The sequence below is a fragment of the Stegastes partitus genome, unplaced genomic scaffold (genome assembly GCF_000690725.1).
Source record: "Stegastes partitus isolate 25-593 unplaced genomic scaffold, Stegastes_partitus-1.0.2 Scaffold79, whole genome shotgun sequence".
NCBI lineage: Eukaryota > Metazoa > Chordata > Actinopteri > Pomacentridae > Stegastes > Stegastes partitus.
The window spans coordinates 367,513-388,999 of NW_007577810.1; the positions used below are offsets into that span (position 1 = coordinate 367,513).

The window sequence follows — 21,487 nt, forward strand, 5'->3', positions numbered from 1 at the left end:
CTTAAACTTCAAATACTGAGCCTGTAGCTACTGTTGTAAATTCCAATAAAGCTCTCTCGGCACAAGTTCAAGTTAATGTGCATACTAATGTTAAATCAGAGTCAGCCTGATTCACTCTAAATGATTTACCATAGAAGTGGATTAGCCAACAATTAAAGAACACCAGCGGCTGAATAGTTTTGAGCGGATGCTGGCAGCTCATCAAAGTTAATACAATACAATGAGAATCTATTGTTCTCATCACTGACTGGGTGTGAAAGAAAAACACAACAACTATTCGATGTTATGACCATGATAAAACAAAAAACAAATAAAACAAAAAAACACCCTCGGAAATAAATACATTTCATATTCAAGAATCTAGCAATCAATCGTTGAAAACACAACCGTACACAAAGACATGCGGGCAGATTCAGTCTCATTCTCAGCTAGAATAACCTTCAATACATACATGAAAAATGAAATAAAAGACATATACAATGCTTTATATAATGGCTGACTTAGCAAAAAAATAATAACCATCATTGTCACTTGTACAGAGCAAAAGGTGTTCCATAAACAATGATTTTACACAGATCTCTTTGAAAATATGTATATTTGTAAAACATATAAGCATTACCAAAGCAGGGAGAGGTACGCTCAGTATCTCTACAAAAGTCATTAGGTAAAAGCGAGTCTATCGAAGCTTATTTTTGATCCAATTCTCCTCAGGCAGCATCTTTAAAAACGAAAGAAAAGCCGTACACCTCTCATCTACTGTGTCTAGACAGCCAGAAATTATCTGTAGCTCATAAAACTGCACTCCAGCTAATAAGTCCTTATAGGTTATCCATAAACCAGAAAGTTAATTCTCAAGTTCAAAGCTAATCGTCCAAAAAGGAATCAAATTAGACCAGCGTGGTTTCATCTTTTAATTCTGGTTAAAAACCCTGCTGCAACATTTCACACAATGAAAATTACAAATGCCTTATCTAATAAAGAAAAGAGTACAAATGTCTTCCTCCAGGCTGCCGAAGAAATAGGTAAAATAATTAGAACTCTGATAATAAGTTCTAAAAGTCAAAACTGACCAACCATCTGGTGAGTCCATCAAAACTGGGAACAAGATCAACCCTTGTCTCCAAATCACCGGCTGCAATCAGGTGTGACATTGCAAGATGAGCAAAGTGGAATATCATTGTTGTGATCTAACAAAACTGCAAATCTCAGCAAGTACCACTTGTGGAGAAACAACTTTGAGCTGTTCATTATTTTAAGAAAACGTGTATACTGTTTATTGTAGAATAGCATCAAGTGGGCACTCAATGTCTCCATTGTACATATAATAATATTGTACTTGCAGTAAAGGAGGAAACATCATCAAGCCAGTTCACTTCTAAAGTAAAACATACTTTCATATTTTAAACATAGGCTTTTTCAATGAAAGTAAGGGTTAATTTGTATTTAAAAACTTTTTGGAAATGTCAGATTCACCGTGGTCATATTTTGATGAAGGATCGAAATTGGTGCAGAACAACCAGATAATTCATTATCCTATTCTTTCTTATCAAAATCTGTTACCTACACTTCCCACAATGCAATTCGACCACCAACAGTTTAGTTGGAGATTCCAAGCCCCCAGAAACGGTGCAAAGCTGTGCCAGGATTTTGGTATGAGGGCCAAAACACGTTTCTACAACTTGTGTATTCATCACGCGATTCATCACGCACCACAACCCAAACAGAATTTTCCCTACAAGATCAGAGGAAAAGGAACAGCTGTAAAACCGTGAATACAGTTTTCTGAGTATTACTGTACAAGCCCTACAAAATAACTATTTTTATTATCAGTATGTTGTCCATTTAGTCCAATAACAATGGAAAGTCTGGAACAGCCGTATGATTATTTGATTTTACGCCATTCATGTGTGCAGAGAGCCAACAGGGAGTAAGCTGGCGATGTACATGCTCTATAGGCCCAAAACTGCAGAAGTGTGAATAACATCTGGGTAGCATACCTCATGGAGGAAGCTTGGAAAACCATTTTAGTGTATACAACACTGAGCAACTCTCATTCAAATGATTAAGGTGGCATCTTGGAATTCAGCATCCAGTTCTCCTTAAATTGTTGAAGAGACTACAAGAGATGGACATATCCTCTGGGTCTCAGTGAAGCCAGCCAGAAGTGCCTTAGACCTTCATTCTTTCTAACAGCCAGCAGGGGGAGACTTCTGACTGAAAAACAAGGTCTGATGGTATATAAGTCTTTAAGCAAATGGCCCTACTTCTCACTTGAGTTATTACCTCTGTAAATATTTTCCTAATGAATGTATGGTCTCAATCACTAGTCTCACGTCTTCTTTAATGCAGAATTATGCTCAATTTGTAAATTATGGTCCTGTTTAGCCATAAACTAGATGATAAAGTAGGCTACGTTTTAAGGCAAGGTTCAGTCATGATTAACAAGTCGGTACCGCATCACTAAGGGTAGTGTTCTTAGGCTCGCCACTGAAATCATTACGTGTGGTTTCAACTCACCTACATGGTGACAGCAAAATTCCAAACTACAGCCTTCAACTTAGTAGTCCACAAGCCAAATGAAGTCGCAGACGCAATATCCATCTTTTATATAGTCTATAATAGCCTCAAAGTAATAACCTCAAGCAGACATGAGGAGAAACTACAGAGGCCTTGAAAGTCCCATCTTTCCTTCTCCACACACCCAAGTTTTTTTTTTTTTCAGACTTGAAGTCTCAGCAGATGCTGAATTAAAGCTACAGTGTGGGACTTTTATATATAAATAAATGTTTATTACATTCAAGAGCTTAAATCAGGTTTTTGTCACAGCATTCCCATGCTGACACACCAGCAGTGTTGCATTTTATGTTTTGAGTAGACTGCAGCAACTATGAGTATGGCGGGGCCTATGACAGAAAAACATCTAGAGTCCAAGCCCCAAACCCAATCTCCACCCAGAGGCCTAAGCACTAAACACTCACAGACTTGGTGTCACAGCTGTAGTGCTTGAGTGTGTGAATTCATGAGGGGGCAAAGTGGTATAAAAAGGAGGAACGGCACACAACATCATGAGAGCATACATTGCTGAGAAACAATGCCATTTTAAAAAATGGGGGAAATAAGCACTTACGCAATTTTGAAAACTATAAAAAGTCTGAAAAGCCATGGACATCTGTAAATCCTGTGCGGACGTTTGACTGAAAGTACAGAAAACTGTAAGAAAATGCAATAAATAACCACAACAGTGAGCAGTCAGATGCTGTTACTCGCAGAAAAACTTCCTAGTGAATTTCTTCATCACACTGACCATGCTTGGTTTGTGTACATTTTGTCAGCAGCAGGACAACCCCATTTATATGTCACCAATATTACTATGAAATATTGACAAGTCCCTCAGGAACGTCTGCAGATATCCAGACTCATAGAAAGGGCACATAATAGCATCTAAAAATCCACATCAGAGCCCTTGGAGGCTTGATGACATGACAGACAGACAGCCTCGGGCTCTCATGTACATAGCAGGAGCTGTCTCAAAGTCCGTGAGTGAGGAAATTGAGATACTTTGTGGACCCATAGAAAGTTTCTGATGGCCCAGACAGAAAAGAAATTCAGCGCTTCGATGCAGGATTGCAGTCTAAAAAAGAAAGCAAATGACCATAAGGCATTCATGATAAACATGCATCAACAATGTTTGTGTGATTACTCTAACTGTAAAAAGGAGGAGACAAAAGTTCTGCACTGCTTGTTTAGGTGGCATCTCCTGAGGGGATCAGACTTCACACGGCTCCCACTGGAGCCACATATGCATTACCCATTGGGCCTGCTGATTCCGATGCTTCTTTTGAGCATCTATTGCTGTGCATCTCTTCAGGGTATAAAAATTAACAAGCTATTTCATAATGATGGTGTCACAAACTCACCATGAAAGATGGTGATATCTTAAGCCCCATATTATCCACATTTCCCTGTTAGCGAGCATGATATAACTGATATTATCAGAAACCTTACAATCTCTTGTTTCGTCCCAAAATGTAGTCACCAATATCGGAGCGCAGCTGGGGTTAACTAATCGGATTAAAAATGTAAGCCCTTGTACAGGGTCCGATGGCATTTTAAGGATTAAGTACAGTGTTAGTGACTCCTGCCCTGTTTCTGAGACGAATGGCAGGAAAATGGCTCAGTCTACACAATCAAGCAGAGAGACAGTTTTGAACGCCACACTGGGATCTGAAAGGATTAACATAAAGAATTCCTCAACATCAGCTGCAAAAACAAGGTCATATATAACCAAGAAAGGGGGGTTCGTGTTTATGATGCAGAGCAACACATACCTGTCTGAGATTATAGGTTAAAAATGTTATTAGTCACAACAGCAACCAGGAACACAGCACTTAATTTAAATCCTGGGATAACACCAACGACAGAATCCACAGTCAAAGTATTTCACTCCTGGGCTCTGATTCATACCTGCTCCAGGAAAAAAAAACACACTGGATGCATTCACACTCGCCACATGCTGAGTTTTTTTTTTTGCTCACATCGACTGCACACCAGGAAACAATGCTGATAAAAGTGTCTGTGGCCTTAGGCAAAGATTTGGGAGCGAGTCCAACCAATGACCGGCCAACCTGTGCTGGTTACAAAGTCATGACAGTAAACTTGAACAGCGGTGCTAGTTTACCTTGAGGGTGTGGAGAGTTACCTGATAGCAAGAGCTTGGAGGAACAACGCCTTGTAAGCCCACAAACACACAGAAATGTAGGTGACAGGGCCACACCTTATGGTAAGACTACAGCTGAAGTTGTGAGGACCACACTTGCTCGGTCACAGTTCACTACACTTACTCAGTGAGGGCCTGGTGTAATTGTGGCCAAACACCACTTGTCTACCTAGTTCCTCTAATGTGTATGCAAACTACCAACTCCCTTATCTCACACACGGGTGCAGGCTCCCATGTGGGGCCCTACAGGAGTCCTTGAAGGGGCCATAAAAGACCTTTCACTAAAACGAGGACTCATTTATGTCGCTTCAACAAGTCCGCTCGGTGAGAGATTAAGCACAAGAATGACTGGTATGTTCATTGAACTCCTGGCTCTCATCCACGTTTCCTCACCAACACTTATGGACCACTATGTACGTTATTTCTCACTAAAAAAACTACCATGAAGGTAAATGACGAGGTAAAAGCAGATTTCTTTTCTTTTTTCCTTTCTTTTTGAAACCAAAGTGTTAACACCCGCCGTGTAGCAACAACAACAGTGTAATTTGTGTTCCCCCCCTAACTTCACAGAGTCCTTCTCTCTCTTCAAGTTTGTTTTCTGGGAGTTGAACTCGGCGGAGCTTTTCCACGGGCTGGAAAAAAAACACACACACTAACACGTAGTTAACATTTGAGCACTTACCGACTCCGTACTTCTCTTTTTTAGTAGGAATCCAGCGGGTCATAGCGGGGGAAAGATGTAAAGTTGGCTGAATAAATAAATAACTATGTACACTTGGCTAAACGCGGACGGGCGGTGCACTCCAGCTCGTCCCGAAGTCTACAGTTCCGCCATCATGACTTGTGAGCGGGGAGGGGAGGAGGGAGGGAGGGAGGGGAGGGAGAGGGAAGGGGAGAGGCGTGCACCACCCCTCAACACAACACCACCACCACCATCAAAACGTTTGTCCCCAGGATCCCACGTCCTACAAGAAGAAGATATTTTTTGCCGCAGACATCATTCAATCGATACCTGTAACAGTCCCTCATAAATCCTCAAATGAGCTCAAATTGAATCCAGGGAAATGATAGTGAGACTTTTGCTTCAAGGACTCCGCACAGTTTTATAAGTAAAGTGGGGGGCTGCTGGCACACGCTTTGCCAATTTGGAGGAGAATAATTAATTGAGAGCAGAGCTATAAATCACTGATGTGCCATAAATAAATGATTAGCAGGTTATTGTTTTTAATTTAGAATGAAGTGCAAACTGACTGCTCCGACTCTCATCCCTACAGCATGCCTAGTATAGGTGTAGATTTGCCCTTCTCCATCCCCTAAATAAGAACATTTTGTGTTTTCCTCAAGGCCTGCAAAATTAAAAAACATTTCCAACATGAATTTATGCAGAAAATGCACAAATTGGTACCTAAAAGTTCACCAGAATGTATGAAATGATGCGTTTGAGGATCAAAATAAACTGCAGACCCCTGCTTATAATGTTCAAACTAAATCTACGACCCATGATTACAAGCACTGGGGTCTCCAGGGAACCCCAGGAATTAACTACTACAAGAAACAGACATCACAATAAAATATTAACTTTTTTTTTTTTCTCAAAACATGATTAGTTACATAATTAATGTAATCTGGAAAAAAAGATTATTATTTTAAGAAGGTTACAATACATTTTCATATTTCAAAAAAACACTATCAGAGGTCTTCCTTTCATACAAATTGCAGCTTTTAGTCCAAGTACAAACCACATTCAAAAGCTTGTTTACCCTCCTTTGATTCTGATATCATTTGGTTTTCTGTAATTTCAAGGAAATGTTGTTTGTGTTATACTTTTATGGCTTAAAATTTCATCAGATCCAGATCTGCCCAGTATTGGTCTGCCTGCCATTGTTTCCACACACACACACACCACACACACACACACACACACACACACACACACACAAAACACAACACTGGTATCATCCAGAACTATATTGTAAAGATATATACTAGATTTATTACAGGAACACAAACACATCTTGGAGCTCAGAGAAACAAGAGAAAACCTCCAGAAATCCTTCCCCCCTGCATGCCTCTCCTTCTAACCCCTCTCCCTCCGCAGCCTCAAAGATGTTCTTTTCCTTCCACCGTGTCCTGATCATGCTCCGACTGCATGTCAGACACATGCATGACACACTATTTCAGTCGTATCTTGTAAAAGAGAACATAAACATTTAATGCTATTGTCATAAATCACCTGAGCATGAAATTGTGTATTTTAAGTCTGACTCTGAACATCATCTTATTTTAGGATGTGCAGTATTTCGGGTCGTCGAGAGAGCGCGTGAGGAAACCTGTCCTTCAAAATGACTGACAGAATGCTCGTACTCCCCATACATTAGTATTTTTAAGAAGCGCAAATTAAAACAGAAGGAGAAAGTAATGATATGAAGTCATTAGGAACAAGATGATTGACATAGCCATAAAAAAAATCATAGTGACAGAATAAAGTACCTGTGAGATGTGAGTAAAAGTATACAGCTCTGAGGTCTGTAGGTAGGAGGACGGTTAAAGAAGACATAGTGGATTATGAGTGGGCTCAAATGCTACACATCGACACAAATTCAATTTAAATGTGCTGAATTTTGATATACAAGCCACATAATTAGGAGAAACATATGGTAATGTTGTCAAAACAGTTGTGTTGCCTTGTCCATTCATGAGATGAGACTCACAAATTCCATTCCGCCTCCTGTCCCTGCCCAGTGAAGTAATTTACAGCTGTTGGCTCTGAGATCTGGTAGCCCACTTAGCCTTTTGTTTGCCCATCATGTGTGTTTATTTATCCGCCGCCATCGGTCAACCAAATGGTGCCGTCAATAACGTTGAGCCGTCCAAATCTTTTGTTGTTCCCTCTGACAGGGTGATGTCTATTATTTTTTTCCCCCCGTCTATTGTGATGTGGCTGCTTTAAAACACAGCTGGTGGTGAATTAGCACACAACACACTTTGATTGAAAGCTATTATTGAATCTTATTATTTTTTGCAAAGGACTGAGGAAACGTCAACTGCTAAAAAGCATCATTAGACGCTGGCCAAAACTGTAATCTCAAAGAAATTCAGTTTTCTGATGCTAACATTTAGAATTGTTGCTTTTTTCTCCCCCCACCACATAATAGTAATGCAGAGTTACACAGAAGCGTAATCCTGAGAACTCTGACCCAGCTGTGTATTTCCTTTCTGCTGTGTGTTTAACAATTCTCACGCAGCCAAAGGATTTCAATGCACTGAATGAACCCTTTCTGTATATTGGGGACTAGAGATGTATTTTGCAGCTATATGTAGAATTTACAAGGTTATGACTGCAGCCGTTACACATGATTATTGTGACCTATTTCTGGCTGAGCTGTAGGTGCACGCTAAGAATTTGAATTTATCGTGGTGGTGGGGGGGTTTCACATCTGCTTATGCTCTTTTCACCTCTGATCCTCCTTACAACTTAGGCAACATCTCTCATGCCAAAGGAAAAGAGTTGCTTTTGGGCTATCAAATGAAAAAAAAACAACACTAAACAATCAAATCTGCAAAAAGGAATGCAATATTGCCATCACCTGACTGCTTTGTGCTATTGCATACAATAGACTTCCTGACCCTGACAGAACCTCATCATCGTGTCACATTTTGTTGTGCCATGAGACTATTTTAGCCATCTGCTTCGATGTGACAAGTGCTCAACTCCTCCTCTGCATGATCTTACAAATAGAAATCATTAAATTCAGATGGTGGTTCTCTTGTCTGGATGTGTGGGTGTGGGTGTGTGTGCATTCCTCATATTAATGTGTGTGACAGCTTGACAAGCAGTGTTGAACTCTTAAGTTCACCTGGAGTTGAATAAGCAATAGGAGTAGACAGGTTGAGTCTTTACCGGAAATCCCCACTGCCCACATCTTCAAATCAAGATCAGATTGTGTTACGTCTCGGGCATCCTTCTAAATTAATACTCCCTGACTTGGTGCAACATTTTAGTCATAATGTTTTTTAAAAAGGAGATGGAGGAGGCTTTCATTAAAACATGTGCAGATGTGTGAGGTAAATGGAAACAGGTGCAAACGTGGATACAGAGGCAGAACAGCTGGGCCGTAAAGACACTTTGCACTCGCTTCTTGCATGAAAGTGAAGAGGTGGTCGTGGAGAGAGTGGGATGTAGTTATTGTAGATAAAAAACAGAGATTGAGGTGTTTTTTGTCTTTATACAAGAATATACTGTCTGTTTACTTTGCCTAAGGCCTTCTCAGCATGTCGCCAGACAGATGAATGAACATCCAGCGTGACAGACAGTTGAAATAATAATAAATATGCTCCCAATCTTCCGTCCAACCTTCCTGCATTCTACAGCATTTTATTACTGTTTGTGTGCATACACGCTTGAGTTCATGTGCCTGTGTGAGTGTTTGTGTGTGTTTATTTTTATGGGATGCACAAAGATGAAGCACATGGAGCATCCATATGTATGAAATGTACCATATAAATAAAGCTTGACCTGACTTGACTCCTCCCAGTGCCTGACATTACTAAAGTCAGTGAACTGTGATTTGTACTATGATGTGAGGAACTACAATGCTTCAGGGACTTCTGAGTGGTAGGGATCACGTAGTCATATAGCTCCCACTGAGGGGTTCAATTCCTGAGACACAAGGAGACAAAAGGCCTAATGGATTTATAGGTCCACAGCCAGAACCGCATGATGCCAGAGGCAAATTGGCCGCAAGCGCCCACCTGGCCGTCTGGCTGTAGAATCAGGTAATTGCTTGGTCCAGCAGTGCTTTGAGGATAGGTCAATGCATTGTCTCTGCACAAGGACTCAACATCCTGGGGCAGAGGTTGATTTTGCACTTGACTTTTGTTGTAGGAAGTTGTGTCCAAACTTTTGTACTTTTAAGTAATTAAAAACAAAAGTCTTCCATCTCTTGTATTTGCTGCATGATGCCAGATCCTGCATGCGTGTCACCACGGTTACTGTGTAATGATGCAACCCAGATAAACAGAGAGATTTTAATTGCAGACCAGCCTGCAGAAGGGCACATTAATATATAGTATTATTACACAATGCCACCATCTGACTCTGCAGGTAAGTAAGCTTTAGTGCATTTATAACCACTTGTCTAACATCTCATTTCCAGTTTGTGGTGCAAGAGGAAAGATGTGCCCTGAGGGTTCCCCATTTGTCTCCATCTGACTCAGTGAGGCATTCTTTGTAACACTGTAGTGGGCAGATGAAGCCATCTAAAAACTGAAGCTAAGCTGTGTGTATGCCAGGAGAATGTCTATTTTTAGAATTAGAGTGCAACTTCTTTATATGAAATAGTCTCTGTCTGCTGTCTTCCAGGCAAATGTGAAGGCTTTTTCAACAGAGGCTTTTAATTAGGTGATTCTCTCACATCAGCAGAGGGAGCCACAACTCTTATCTAGATATCCTTTTCTTTGTGGAGACAAAGCGAGGCTGTGTGACATCCAAAAAGGCAGACTGCAGTGTGACCACAATCACTGTCTGGACCAGAGCCCGACGGGACTGCACACACCCACCCACAATTTAAAACCCATAATCAAGATGACAAGTGCTTCTTTCAAGGTGAATGTATTATTATTCCAAAGACATCTCGTTTTTGATTCTATTCCTCTAGCATTTATTAAAAGAACCAGTGTAAGAATGGGTCTTTTTCATGTGCCAACAACTGGGTACATTAAAATACAGCAGTCTACCTTTTACTTAGTTCTAAACTTAAAGGTTATCTTGTGGAACAAAATCCAATAACAACCAGTGTTGATAATACTCCATTTTGTAGATTAGATTCCTTACAGTTCAAAGCAGTGTATCACTGCATTTTGCATCCTCCTGAAATATAATATGCATTTGTTGTAATCGAAAGTTGATATTCGTTTTCTCATGTAGACAACGCTACATGAGTCCAGGGCCAAGTAGTCTTTACACAATGCGCTGTGAAAAGCAAGTAATGAATGTAAATGTCAAATGGTGAGTCATTTTTTTCCTAAATCTGACAACAACGTTACACTGTCACTGTCATATTTAGGTTTGCAAACTTAATAATAGAGTCATGTCTGCAATAACACTATTAAAAATGTGGCCCCTGTTCCTTTAAACACAGAAACAGTTATGGTGAAAGCAGTCACGGCCATCATATCTATTTTGGAGTAACTTCTTCTTACCTGTTTTACAGGAAACTCAGTTGCTGTCGATGTCTCCCGCTGCACCCTCAGCTCTTTGTTTATCATGAAAGGACTGTAAATCTGGGAGGTCTCAGTGGGCTCCAGTGATGGGCCTCCTTCCCTCTGACATAGTGTATGCCCAGAAGAGGGAGAGAGTCATAAGATTTATATACCGGTCCGTTCACAGCCCAAATGTGACAGATGAAACGGGGGTTGAAACTCAATATCTGAAAGATGAAATGTGATAAAAATAATACAGCCGTGCTTTGATATGCTACGTTTACAGGGGAGCTGTGTCCCACTGCGCCCTGAGATGCACTGACACACATACATGCACAGAGCCTCCCCAGCTGTATGCGAGGCAAGTGGGAGAGTACATCCTACTGGTGGTTTACTGTATCTATTGTGAAGAGCTTTATCACCGCCTCAGCATTCTGTCTGCAGGGTGGTTTTGTGTATTAAAATCTAGCCAGTAATACATCATTAATGCTCCTTTAATCCAGCAAGAAAACATTTACAGGATTGCTATCTCTTTGCGCTGGTGAAAGGTGTGCGCAAAGCCCGATGCAAAGCCAAATTCATTGTAAAGTGCAATTTCTGACAATTAAACTGAGTGCTTCTTTGGACTGGCTCTAGTCTTTTACTGTAGCAGCTGAGAGGAAAACAGAAGGAGGATAATGTGGTGTAGCTCAGGGCAGGGTAATCTGAGGACAAGGAGGATGGAGAGAGAGAGAGGAGAAGGAGATTGCATACGGTTCGGGGCATTGCCTTTACACATGAAAGATTGAGTAGAACATCTGCCATATGTGCTAAAAGTACCTTTATGTATTTATATTATAAGATGATGCAGTATTTCAAAGCGTGTTTCAGAAGCTCCTGTCAAATGTGTGTGTGTTTGTCAAAATCAGTGAGAATACAGAAAGAGAGAACGTGTGGGTGTGTTTCAGGTTCATTTAAGTGATAGAAACTGCATTCCTGCAAATGTCTATGGAAGCCTACGGTTCCTCTACATCTTTACCGGGTAAAAACAGTCTGTCCTCTGTCAAGGTTTAGTGCAGCGAGATATTTCTCTGCTTCTCCTCTGTCCCTCTCCCCTCCAACTCCTCCTCAATCTCCCTCTCTCTCTCGCTCTCTCTCTCTCTCTCTCCTTAATGAAATAATGAAATTGCTCTCTCTTTTCCTCTCCCTCTTGCTGTTCTGCGTGAGCTGACACTTGGCCAGATTCTTTGGTGCAGCAGACTAGCTGAGTCATAAAGGTTTCAGGGCGCCCTGATTTATGGACAGTGATGTGGATGAGGGTGAGGCAGCAGGAAAAACACCGGTGTCAGCTCACTGATCACACAGAACCACGTCAGGATGGAGACGACCTGCTGACTTCAAATAATGGAAAAAACAACACTACTGTAACTCAACTCTTTTACTCCAGACTTTGGTTCTGCAAGTCAGTAGAAACCTAATGCAGCTTTATTAGCTTTGTCATGTTGAAAATATGAAGCTTAATACTCTCTGATAAACCGGGATTTCAAGTTTAATCATTTGTTTTTTTCATGCATTTTAATTGGCTTGGTATCTTTTGCTGAAAAAGGCTTAAGACAACACAGACTCGCTGACTGCACTAGTTTGCAGCAACCCCCCCTCTTCTAGTCCCATTGTGATCTGATTTATCAGTGTAGCTAGATCCATGCGCCCTTTGGCTGCCATTAATGTACTTTTTCCATTAACCTCCATTAACATTCTGGTAAGAAAGCAGCATTTTATTTTAAACCCAAAATGAAAAAGGAGCTTCAGGCTAATTGGCAACTAAAAATCTGCATCCTTGTTTGTGATAGTGAGTCACAGAGCCTGGACATTGAATATAATTTTCTGCTTATGCGTTTAGTTGCGCTAAATGTTATTTGATTTGACACTTCATTGCAACTGCTTGTTTTTATAAGTACAAGTGAAAAGCCTGGAGCCAGCTCTAGGTTGACAAGGCTTCAAGGCTTTATTGGAGTTCAATGCAGCACATCATGGACTTAAAGCACTCAGTGAGGACTTGAAGTAAGGCATTTCAAACTGGGTATTGCACATAAAGCATATTTTGGTGACAGCGAAGCACCAGCAGACAAATCTCCACAAAGCAGAATTTCTACTCCTGACAATTTCCGTCTTCGCCATTAGCTTTTACAGTTTAATTTCTTTGCTGTTACAGTGTGCACATGTGCATACATGCTTTGAGTCACTCAAGTACACTTTTGAAAGAGATTTTCATTTGGTTTGACTGAGACATCTCTGCAGATAGAGCAGAGACAACATCCTTGAGCTACAGGCTAGCAGGTATTTTTAAACATGTAAATCTAAACTTTTTTATCCGATGGTTTGTCATCTTTCTCTTCAGCCTCCACCTCCTCTTCTTTTTCAGTTTCTTCCTCCTCCTTCTCACCCTCTGCATCACCCTCTCCGTCTTTCTGCTCAGCATCCTCTTCTTCTTGAGGTTGGCTCTCCTCCCCTCCTTCCTCCTCGTCTTCTTTTTCGCCATCCTCTGCCTCACCCTCTTCAAATTCATGGCAGAGGGAGATAAAAGTTAGAATTAGTTTCCTACACATGTACATATAAGTTAAACAAAATGATCCCACTAACCTTCTCCATCTGCCTCTTCATCTCCCTCCTCTTCTTGTTTTTCTTCCTCTTTTTCTACGGCCTCCTCTTCCTCCTTCTCCCCCTCTTCCTCCCCCTCTTCTCCCTGCTCTTCCTCTGCCTCCTCATCCTCTTCCTTCTCATCTCCCTGCTCCTCCTCTTCCTCCTTCTCTTCCTCTTCCACCTGCTCTTCCTCCTCTTCCTCCTCCTCCTCTTCCTCCTTCTCCTCTTCAGGAGGGCTGGCCTCTGCCTGCTGTGCCTGGCTTGCGGATATTATCTCCTCAGTGGAGAACGGTGTAGCATACAAGCGGGAGCTCAGCAGGTATGGAGCTGCAGAGCTCAGCTGAGAGTGCAAGGAGACATGTGTTCTGCCATAGGATGGAGCAGAGTACATGGCTTGGGAGTAAACAGCAGCAGGCCCTGGTCCACCCACATTTAAGCGATTCTCTTCTCCTTCAAGCAGCTTCCTAACAGAATAAGGGAACACATTATGAATAAATGAGATGCTAAATTATTGGTGCTGGTGGGATTTATTTAAATCCCACAATTATAATGCAGTATATAAAACAGTGGAGAGATTGTGTATGGGGCACTTACCTGTATGCTGCAATTTCGATATCCAGTGCCATCTTCACATTCAAGAGATCCTGATAATCTTTTAAGTAGCGAGCCATGTCATTCTTGTTTGCCCTCAACTCGTCCTCCAGTTGACTTATTGTATCCTGCATCAAAAGCATCATGTTAGCAATACATTATTGGCTGGATGCTAATTACATCTCAGCTAAGTATCAAAAGGATAATTAGAGCTGCCATCAGACTAAGTTTAACAACTAAAAAAAATCAGGAAGTCGCTTAAATCATTCTTATATATATATATCACAGAAAGGATATTGTATTAAAAGATAATTGCAACTCTTACTTTACTTCTGTGTCTATCTGTACCTCACCTGCAGTGCAGAGATCTCAGCACTCTGTTTCTCCTCCACCTCCTGTAGTTGGTTTTCCAGAGCTTGGTTCATCCCACGGCAGGCGTCAATCTCCAGCGTTTTTGCTTTGAGCAGCCGACGATATTCTCCAGCTTCATCTTTGGCATTGCGTGCACTCTCTGTGTTGCGAACAGTGCCTACTGTCATCACGTTCATCTTGTTGCAGAACCATTCTTCAGCTGATTGAAGATTGCGTTGAGCCAGCTTCTCATACTGCACTCGAATGTCGCGAAGAGCAGCAGACAGGTCTGGTTTGGCCACCTCCATCTCCACTGACACCTCTGCACTGTACTGTATTTGGGCCTGCAGCTCTGCAATCTCACTTTCACAGAGGCGCTTCAGGAAGGCCAGCTCATCCAGCAGGGTCTCAACTCTTTTCTCGAGCTCAACCTGGCCCAATGCAGCTTCATCTGCATCCTTCCTGGCATCCATGAGCCTGCCCTCTGCTTCTTCTCTGCCGAGAACTTCATCCTCATAGCGTTTTTGGAGGTTCCTCAGCACGTCGTCCATCTCATCCCTGTGGTCCTGGGCTGCTTGCTTCTCATGGCGGGCCTCTTCCACAGCAGCACGGAGCTGGCGGATCTCGTGCTCATACAGGGCCCGAAGGTTGGACGGCTCCGTCTGCCTCTGCCTGAGCAGCAGGAGTTCAGTCTCCAGCAACTTGTTCTGCTGCTCCAGTTCATGGACCCTCTCAATGAAGCTTGCAAAGCGGTCATTCAGGTCCTGCAGCTCGGCTTTCTCCTGGGTCCTTAAAACCTTGAACTCAGAACTGACTTGGGCTGCTTGGTCAAGGCGTAGCTCAGTGGCAGCTGCAGACACAGGAGCAGAAAGTACGGTGGAGTAGCTGGAAGTAGCTCGGGTGTATGATGGGTAGCCTCTGCGTGAAGAGGCATAGGAAGTTATCGGGGCAGAGTGGGTGGAGTAGGCAGACCTAGATCCTATTCCTCCGCCAGCTCCATATCCTGCACTGCGCACCGTCACTCTCCTCTTGTAAGTAGGAGGGAAGTAAGGGTCAAAGCCGGTGGAAGTCATGACTTGAGAGATGAGCTGCTCTGTGTCTGGGAATGTAGCTGGGTTGAATGCACAGTGAATCTGCATTACTCCGGCTTTTATAGACCCTGTAATGACTGTGACGTAAGCTATTTTTTGCAGGCATGCTGACAGAAAGAATTGATAATGGTGCCAGCCAGCCAGTCTCGGCCAAGGGAGAGATGGGGTGGGGTGAGGATGAGTGTGGGGGGTGGAGGAGGCGGGGATAAGCAACGATGGAGCAACAAGGGACTGCAACAGACAGGGTCACTGAGGACAAAACAGTATACTGTTACTCCTAAAAAAATGCATAAGTTGTTAGAATTTGCCACAATAAATCCTGACAAAACATAAGATGTGTCATGTTCATGCAGAAAATGCATAACAGAAGCAAGATAGAAAAGCTCCTGTCATAAAACATGACACAGCTTTGTACAATTTTGCATCATTTGTCATCAGTTTTAGACAGTATACTGAAGAAAACATGATTATGATCTAAATATCAGAATGAAATGTCACAGCAAGGCAGTGCAAAGGAAATCAGCAAATGATCAAACAGTTTTAAGATACTGTGATTTCAAAAAAATAGCTCCACAATCTCCATGACACTATTTTACTTGATTATAGATAAAAGTTTGCCCTCTAGTGGTAGTCTGTTTAACATGCAGGTTACACATTAATGCTAAATAATAGAACCGAATACACTAATATATAGTGTAGAAGACACTATATAATATTAATGTGTACTGTACCTAGCTATTCCCTGGTTTAGCCTACATAAATTGCATATTTAATAAACATAATCAAGGACTATAAATTTTGGATGCTACTTTATTTATTAATAAATAAATCCATTAATAAAAATGTTTCATCTGAAATAAGCTAATATGAAACAAATCCTGAAATAAATAAATGAGGCAATAAATGATTTAGTGGCTTAAAATGACATTTTTTGAAGGATTATTACCTTTTTTCCTCGTGCCACATTTATTTCATTTTTCTCCATCTGTTATACTTAAATACATAGCATCCCTTTAATTCATATGAATATGTATGTATTCATTTATTCAATATAGGAATAGACAGCATTTCACACTATAAGGATTGCTGCTGTAGATATAGTCTAATCTATGGGATACGCAAGTACAGTTGATACATTTATATTTCTTTAATTAAAGGTTAACGCTGATTGTTTGTTGTGTTTCAATTCACAGGATAACACCACGTGTTCCCTAAAAAAAAAAAAGCAAACGTGTATCCACAAACAAGACATTGTACAGAACATGCACTTTAAGCTGTGTTTTAACACAATTATGACAAGTTTGAAAGCTTGAATATCCAACAAAAATAAATGAAAGTTAAGCTGATAATTTTCTCAACATATTTTGAAGATTTATTTTGGTGTTTATTTTATTTTATTTTATTTTATTTTATTTTGCGTACTGAACCATAAAATCGTGTACCTTCATAGTAAGTCGTATTTCACTGTTGTCTGTCTGGTGTGGCTTCATCCAATATCGTAACATATGATTGGTCACATGAGTACACACGCAGGGTATCGACCAATGAGCGACGGTTTTACTAATTGGCGGGTAGCAAATGTCATGCTGTGACGCAAACGCTCCCAACCATGTTTAACAATAACAAAGGATGATGGATAAATGAAGTTTCTAAATTGCTTTGTGCTTTGTGGCTGCAGTGTTTGCTGTCTTGCTCAGGTATCTGCAACTTTACAGATGCAGTTAAACCGGGAATAAGCGGTAGGTGAGTCGCCTCGCTTTGCAAGTGTTGGTCTCCCCGGTGAAACACAAGCTAATGTTAGCTCATAAAATGTGTCTGCTAATTTCAGCTAGCAGACGAAATAACATGAACTGTCAGCCTGCTCGTCGGGAGGGTATTTTTAGTATTTACTGCCTGGAGTTCTGGTTGTCTTATTGTCCAGTGGAGATATAAACTTGTTCGGGCCAAACTGAGTTCTGTCCCACCACAGAGCTAAGCTAGCCGTGCTAAGTTTTAAGTGATATTTCGGTAAGGTTAGCTAGGCTGACACAAGCACCTTGCGATGAGTAACTGCGTCGAGTGATAACTATACGTGGTTGAATTGCTCTTCTCTCTTTTTAATGCGTTGTTTAGCTCTTAAATGCACTCAAAGAACCGGTGAATAGTAGAGGTACTTTTAACGACAAGGCAGTCAACTTGCATTGATACATGAGAGACTGGGAGGGTAAACATGGCACTAACGGTTTTCTGTTCACTCTCACACTTTTCTGCAGATCCGATCAAAATCTGCAAACCGTGAAGGCGGAAGGGCTGCTTTCCAGAAACTAACATGGTAGGGTTAGTTTTTGATTGAACTATATCATCGAATACTGTTTTGTATCAATGCACTTAGATTCCCCCCCTCCGCGCCTGCTGAAGTCGTTGTATCTGCTGTCTCTTTGTTGCTCTTTACAGATTCGCATTGCAGCACTAAATGCTGCTGCGACAGCTGCAGATGAATCTCAAGACCCGTTGAGAAGTACCAAGAGCCAGACAAAAGAAGCTCAAGTACAGACTATATGAAGATGAATCATCAATAATAAACCCATCTGCTGCTGCTAATTTTTTTTCCTTCATAAACAAGTCTGATTTTTCTTTAATTTCTCTCCATAGGAAGCGGAGGCCTTTGCTTTGTATCACAAAGCTTTGGATCTGCAAAAACATGACAAGTTTGAGGAGTCTGCAAAGGCCTATCATGAGCTTCTCAAAACTCCACTGCTCAAAGAGGTAAAGCAGTGCATAGTTGTCAATAAGTCTTCGTTAACATGGTTGCACTCTACAACCAGAATTGTGTATATCTATAATAAGAGCAGTGCTCTTGCATAATTACAGCAATGCATCATAACGTAGCTAGGTAGCTCACGGTGTAGACCTAGACTGATCTATTTTAATAATTGTAATAATAATAAGTGCGCACATCGCAGAAGTTGTTTGTTTTTAAGTCCTCTGCAAGCATGGAGACTGCTTGAGGTGTTCACTCATGACCAGTTTTGTAATATTTTTAGGAAAATATTTATTTATTTGTCTTTTGTTTTTATGTCTGATTATGCCAAATATGGTCTGTTTTCTGTGCAATGCTGTGTCAGTATTCTACCAGTGTTGTGCAGAAATTTTGTTTTCACTGATTAAATGAGATTTACAGTATGCATTTCTAATTTGACTATTTAGCTACACAAACAGTTTGATGGCCTTAAGATGAATCTGTACTACAATGTGTTTGGTGCTTATTATAAATTATTCTGTGACATTTTAGGCCATGGCCTCAGATGATCAGAGAGTGGGTCTTAAGCATCCCGGGCTGATGTTGAAATATTCAACTTTCAAGAACTTGGCAAGCATGGCTGCATTGCGGGATGACCTCGAGACTGCTATGGAGTTTTATTTAGAGGTAGAACAATACCAGATACAGTTTAATTGTTTATGATCATACATGTGAAATATCACTACTTTGTGCAACTAAATGTGCAAGAAAAACACTTGAGTGTTCAAGCCATATTTTCTGCTCTGTTCTTTTCTTAGGCCGTGATGTTGGATTCCACTGATGTAAACATGTGGTACAAAATTGGTCAGGTTGCTGTGCGACTGGTGCGCATTCCTCTAGCTCGTCATGCATTCGAGGAGGGATTGCACTGTAATCCAGATCACTGGCCCTGCTTGGACAACCTCATAACTATTCTCTACACACTCAGTGACTACACTTGTATGTAATATATTACTGTAAGCTATTTGCTCATTGCCAGTAAGAGAGATTAGGTATGGAAAGAAAAGTAACTGTACTCTGCATGCTTTGTCCAGGCTGTTTGTACTTCATTGCCAAAGCCCTGGAGAAAGATCATTGTTACACTAAAGGCCTGGTGTTGAAAGAAAAAATCTTTGAGGAGCAGCCTTGTCTGAAGAGGGATACGATGCAGATGTTCATGAAATGGTGAATCCAGCTCACTTTTTAGATCTCCGTCTGTTTAGCTTCATACTTTCACATCACTAAAAAACTTTCTTGATTTGTTATGGCTTATTTTCAGTGATATGTCTATTCACTATGTGGAAGTGGAAGAAGAGGAACGCAAATCGATTGTGGAAGAGGCACTGGAGATACGGAGGCGCAGGCAGGCTCTCTCACACTGTGAACCTAAACCCGACCTTGTCCTGATTCAGCCCATCCACTGCCTCTCGTAAGTGCTGTATTGTTGTTCTGTTTTTTTCCAATCTGGCTGGTTTAGTTTAAATTGCATTTTCTTGTCGTTATTTAAATGAGAATTGCAGTGAATGTTTGAATAACTGTTATTTAGATAGATTACTATAAGTAGTAGAATTAAAACTTATGCACATCTAGAATATTTGGAATTGGTGTATACTGTGGTGGAATTCTTGGTTGAGCTCCTCTGACATTGCAGTAATTGTTTTCCGGGCTGAGTTTTATGAACCTTTTGTTAACCTCTACCCCTGAGGGGTGTAATATTTACTTTTTCCTATAGTAGTTTTTTTTGTGGTGAATCTGAACCCCCTCTGTTTTATTTCAGATGGAAGCATGTGGGCGAAAGTTTTCTCGCAATGTACAGACATCAGACCACATGTGAGCCACCTCGCCCGAGTCTTGGCCGCAGGATTGACCTGTCAGAATACCGTGACCCAAACTTCCTCCAGAACCTCCCCCAGCCGACCAGCCCTGTCAGTATGGGCCAGACCACCGTGCTAAGCAGCAGCCCCAGTTCATCCCTGCCACCAGTGACCTTCTCTGAACCAGTACTGCCCCAATGCAGCACTCAACCTCAACTCACAACCAGCCAGGCCACCGTGGAGGTCACCACTTCTGCTCCACCTGTTGGTTAGTTGTCTATAAAGAGACATGTTTTTCTTTTGCCTGCATATGGGTTTGTTTTTACCAATAATCTGTAATATTGTTAATTTAAAAAAATCTTCTCAAATGTTTACAGCTACAGCAATGGAAGTTTCACTGACTGATAAAGTGAAGAAAGCTCCAAAAAGGAAACGTGTGGTGGAAGATAGTGGGGAGACAGCTAAGCGACGTTCAGCACGTGTTCGAAACACAAAGTGCAAAAAGGAAGAGAAGATTGATTTTCAGGAACTTCTTTTTAAATACCTACCTTCCAGGTAGCTTGTCAAACACCTTATATGCAATGCATAAATATGTAAGTCATTGTAGTTGTGTTGATTTAAAGTTATTTTATTCTTTTAGGCTAAAGAAATTTGATCCCGATAATGATGATGAGAGTCTGAGTAATCTTGAGACACAGTGTGATGGGAAGGAGGACATACAGCCTCTGCATGGGAGTTGTTTGCCTGTTGACTCAGTTGAATACATGGAATCTGGTATGTAGTGCATCCTGGATATGTGTTTACAACATCCTGCTATGTTGGCATGTCTGTCATATTAACACACTGTCAATTCCCTTCTGTAGAACAACAGGATGTCCACAAATTCCTGCTCAATAATATGACCAATGGCGGTATACTGGACCTGATGATGCTCTACCTGAAAGCAGTAGGTAAGAAGTTCACGGAGGAGTGGCCTCGGGGTCTGACTGCTGTGGTGCTGGAGGTCTATCAGAACTGGAGGAAGCACAGCAGTGGTCTTCCAAACCCGCTGCTTCGGGATTGCAGCAACCAACACATCCGGGTAAATGACAAGACAACTGGTTTATTTCATGATTGCTAGAAGAACTTGAACGAGGTGGTAATTGTTTTAGATTGATTTGATTTCATCCCAAAACTTCCCAGATAGAAAATATTACCCACTGTTGGACTTGCAGCTTAAGGATGGTTTTTATTTGTGTTAAAATTGAAGCATTGTCAATGTCCCTAATACCTCTTTGTAGACTCACTTTGGATCCAATTGTGTGAAGGTCTGCTAAATTTAGCATCTAGTGCTTTATTTATTGGA

At 41.2% G+C, this 21,487-nt stretch overlaps 3 protein-coding genes across 7 annotated transcripts in view; 1 reads left to right on the forward strand and 2 right to left on the reverse strand.

Moving 5' to 3' along the window:
• Positions 1-5,569, reverse strand: part of dock5 (dedicator of cytokinesis 5) — a 36,277-nt gene extending 30,708 nt beyond the window's left edge. For all 3 annotated transcript variants that reach the window (XM_008276689.1, XM_008276688.1, XM_008276687.1), the window contains exon 1: positions 5,400-5,569. In XM_008276689.1, coding sequence (XP_008274911.1) covers positions 5,400-5,442 — 43 coding nt within the window. In that variant the 5' untranslated portion in view covers positions 5,443-5,569. The remainder of the gene's footprint in view (positions 1-5,399) is intronic.
• Positions 5,570-12,879: 7,310 nt separating this feature from the next.
• neflb (neurofilament light chain b) lies at positions 12,880-15,618 on the reverse strand. The gene is made up of 4 exons (XM_008276690.1): positions 14,482-15,618; positions 14,132-14,256; positions 13,538-14,001; positions 12,880-13,451 (listed from the first exon to the last, which is right to left on the reverse strand). Exons 1-4 carry the CDS (start codon positions 15,616-15,618, stop codon positions 13,255-13,257), a joined length of 1,923 nt encoding a protein of 640 aa, XP_008274912.1. The 3' UTR covers positions 12,880-13,254.
• Positions 15,619-17,171: 1,553 nt separating this feature from the next.
• The window catches only part of cabin1 (calcineurin binding protein 1), a 38,126-nt gene continuing 33,810 nt past the window's right edge, over positions 17,172-21,487 (forward strand). For 2 of the 3 annotated variants that reach the window (XM_008276691.1, XM_008276693.1), the window contains exons 1-12: positions 17,172-17,309; positions 17,823-17,881; positions 18,004-18,096; positions 18,202-18,315; positions 18,842-18,976; positions 19,108-19,288; positions 19,384-19,513; positions 19,608-19,757; positions 20,106-20,410; positions 20,520-20,697; positions 20,783-20,916; positions 21,006-21,223. In XM_008276691.1, the coding sequence (XP_008274913.1) occupies positions 17,879-17,881; positions 18,004-18,096; positions 18,202-18,315; positions 18,842-18,976; positions 19,108-19,288; positions 19,384-19,513; positions 19,608-19,757; positions 20,106-20,410; positions 20,520-20,697; positions 20,783-20,916; positions 21,006-21,223 (1,641 nt within the window). In that variant the 5' untranslated portion in view covers positions 17,172-17,309; positions 17,823-17,878. Of the gene's footprint in view, positions 17,314-17,822; positions 17,882-18,003; positions 18,097-18,201; positions 18,316-18,841; positions 18,977-19,107; positions 19,289-19,383; positions 19,514-19,607; positions 19,758-20,105; positions 20,411-20,519; positions 20,698-20,782; positions 20,917-21,005; positions 21,224-21,487 lie in introns of all 3 variants that reach the window. The other variant, XM_008276692.1, reaches the window with a different exon arrangement.

What these genes read in the sequence shown, in the direction of transcription:
- neflb (XM_008276690.1), bottom strand. Translation starts at nt 15,618, where the DNA reads ATGCAGATTCACTGTGCATTCAACCCAGCTACATTCCCAGACACAGAG. An exon ending in CTGAGATCTCTGCACTGCAG is followed by an intron (nt 14,257 to 14,481) that starts GTGAGGTACAGA and finishes CTTTTGATGCAG; the next exon opens with GATACAATAAGTCAACTGGA. An exon ending in TGAAGAGGCAGATGGAGAAG is followed by an intron (nt 13,452 to 13,537) that starts GTTAGTGGGATC and finishes ATGAATTTGAAG; the next exon opens with AGGGTGAGGCAGAGGATGGC.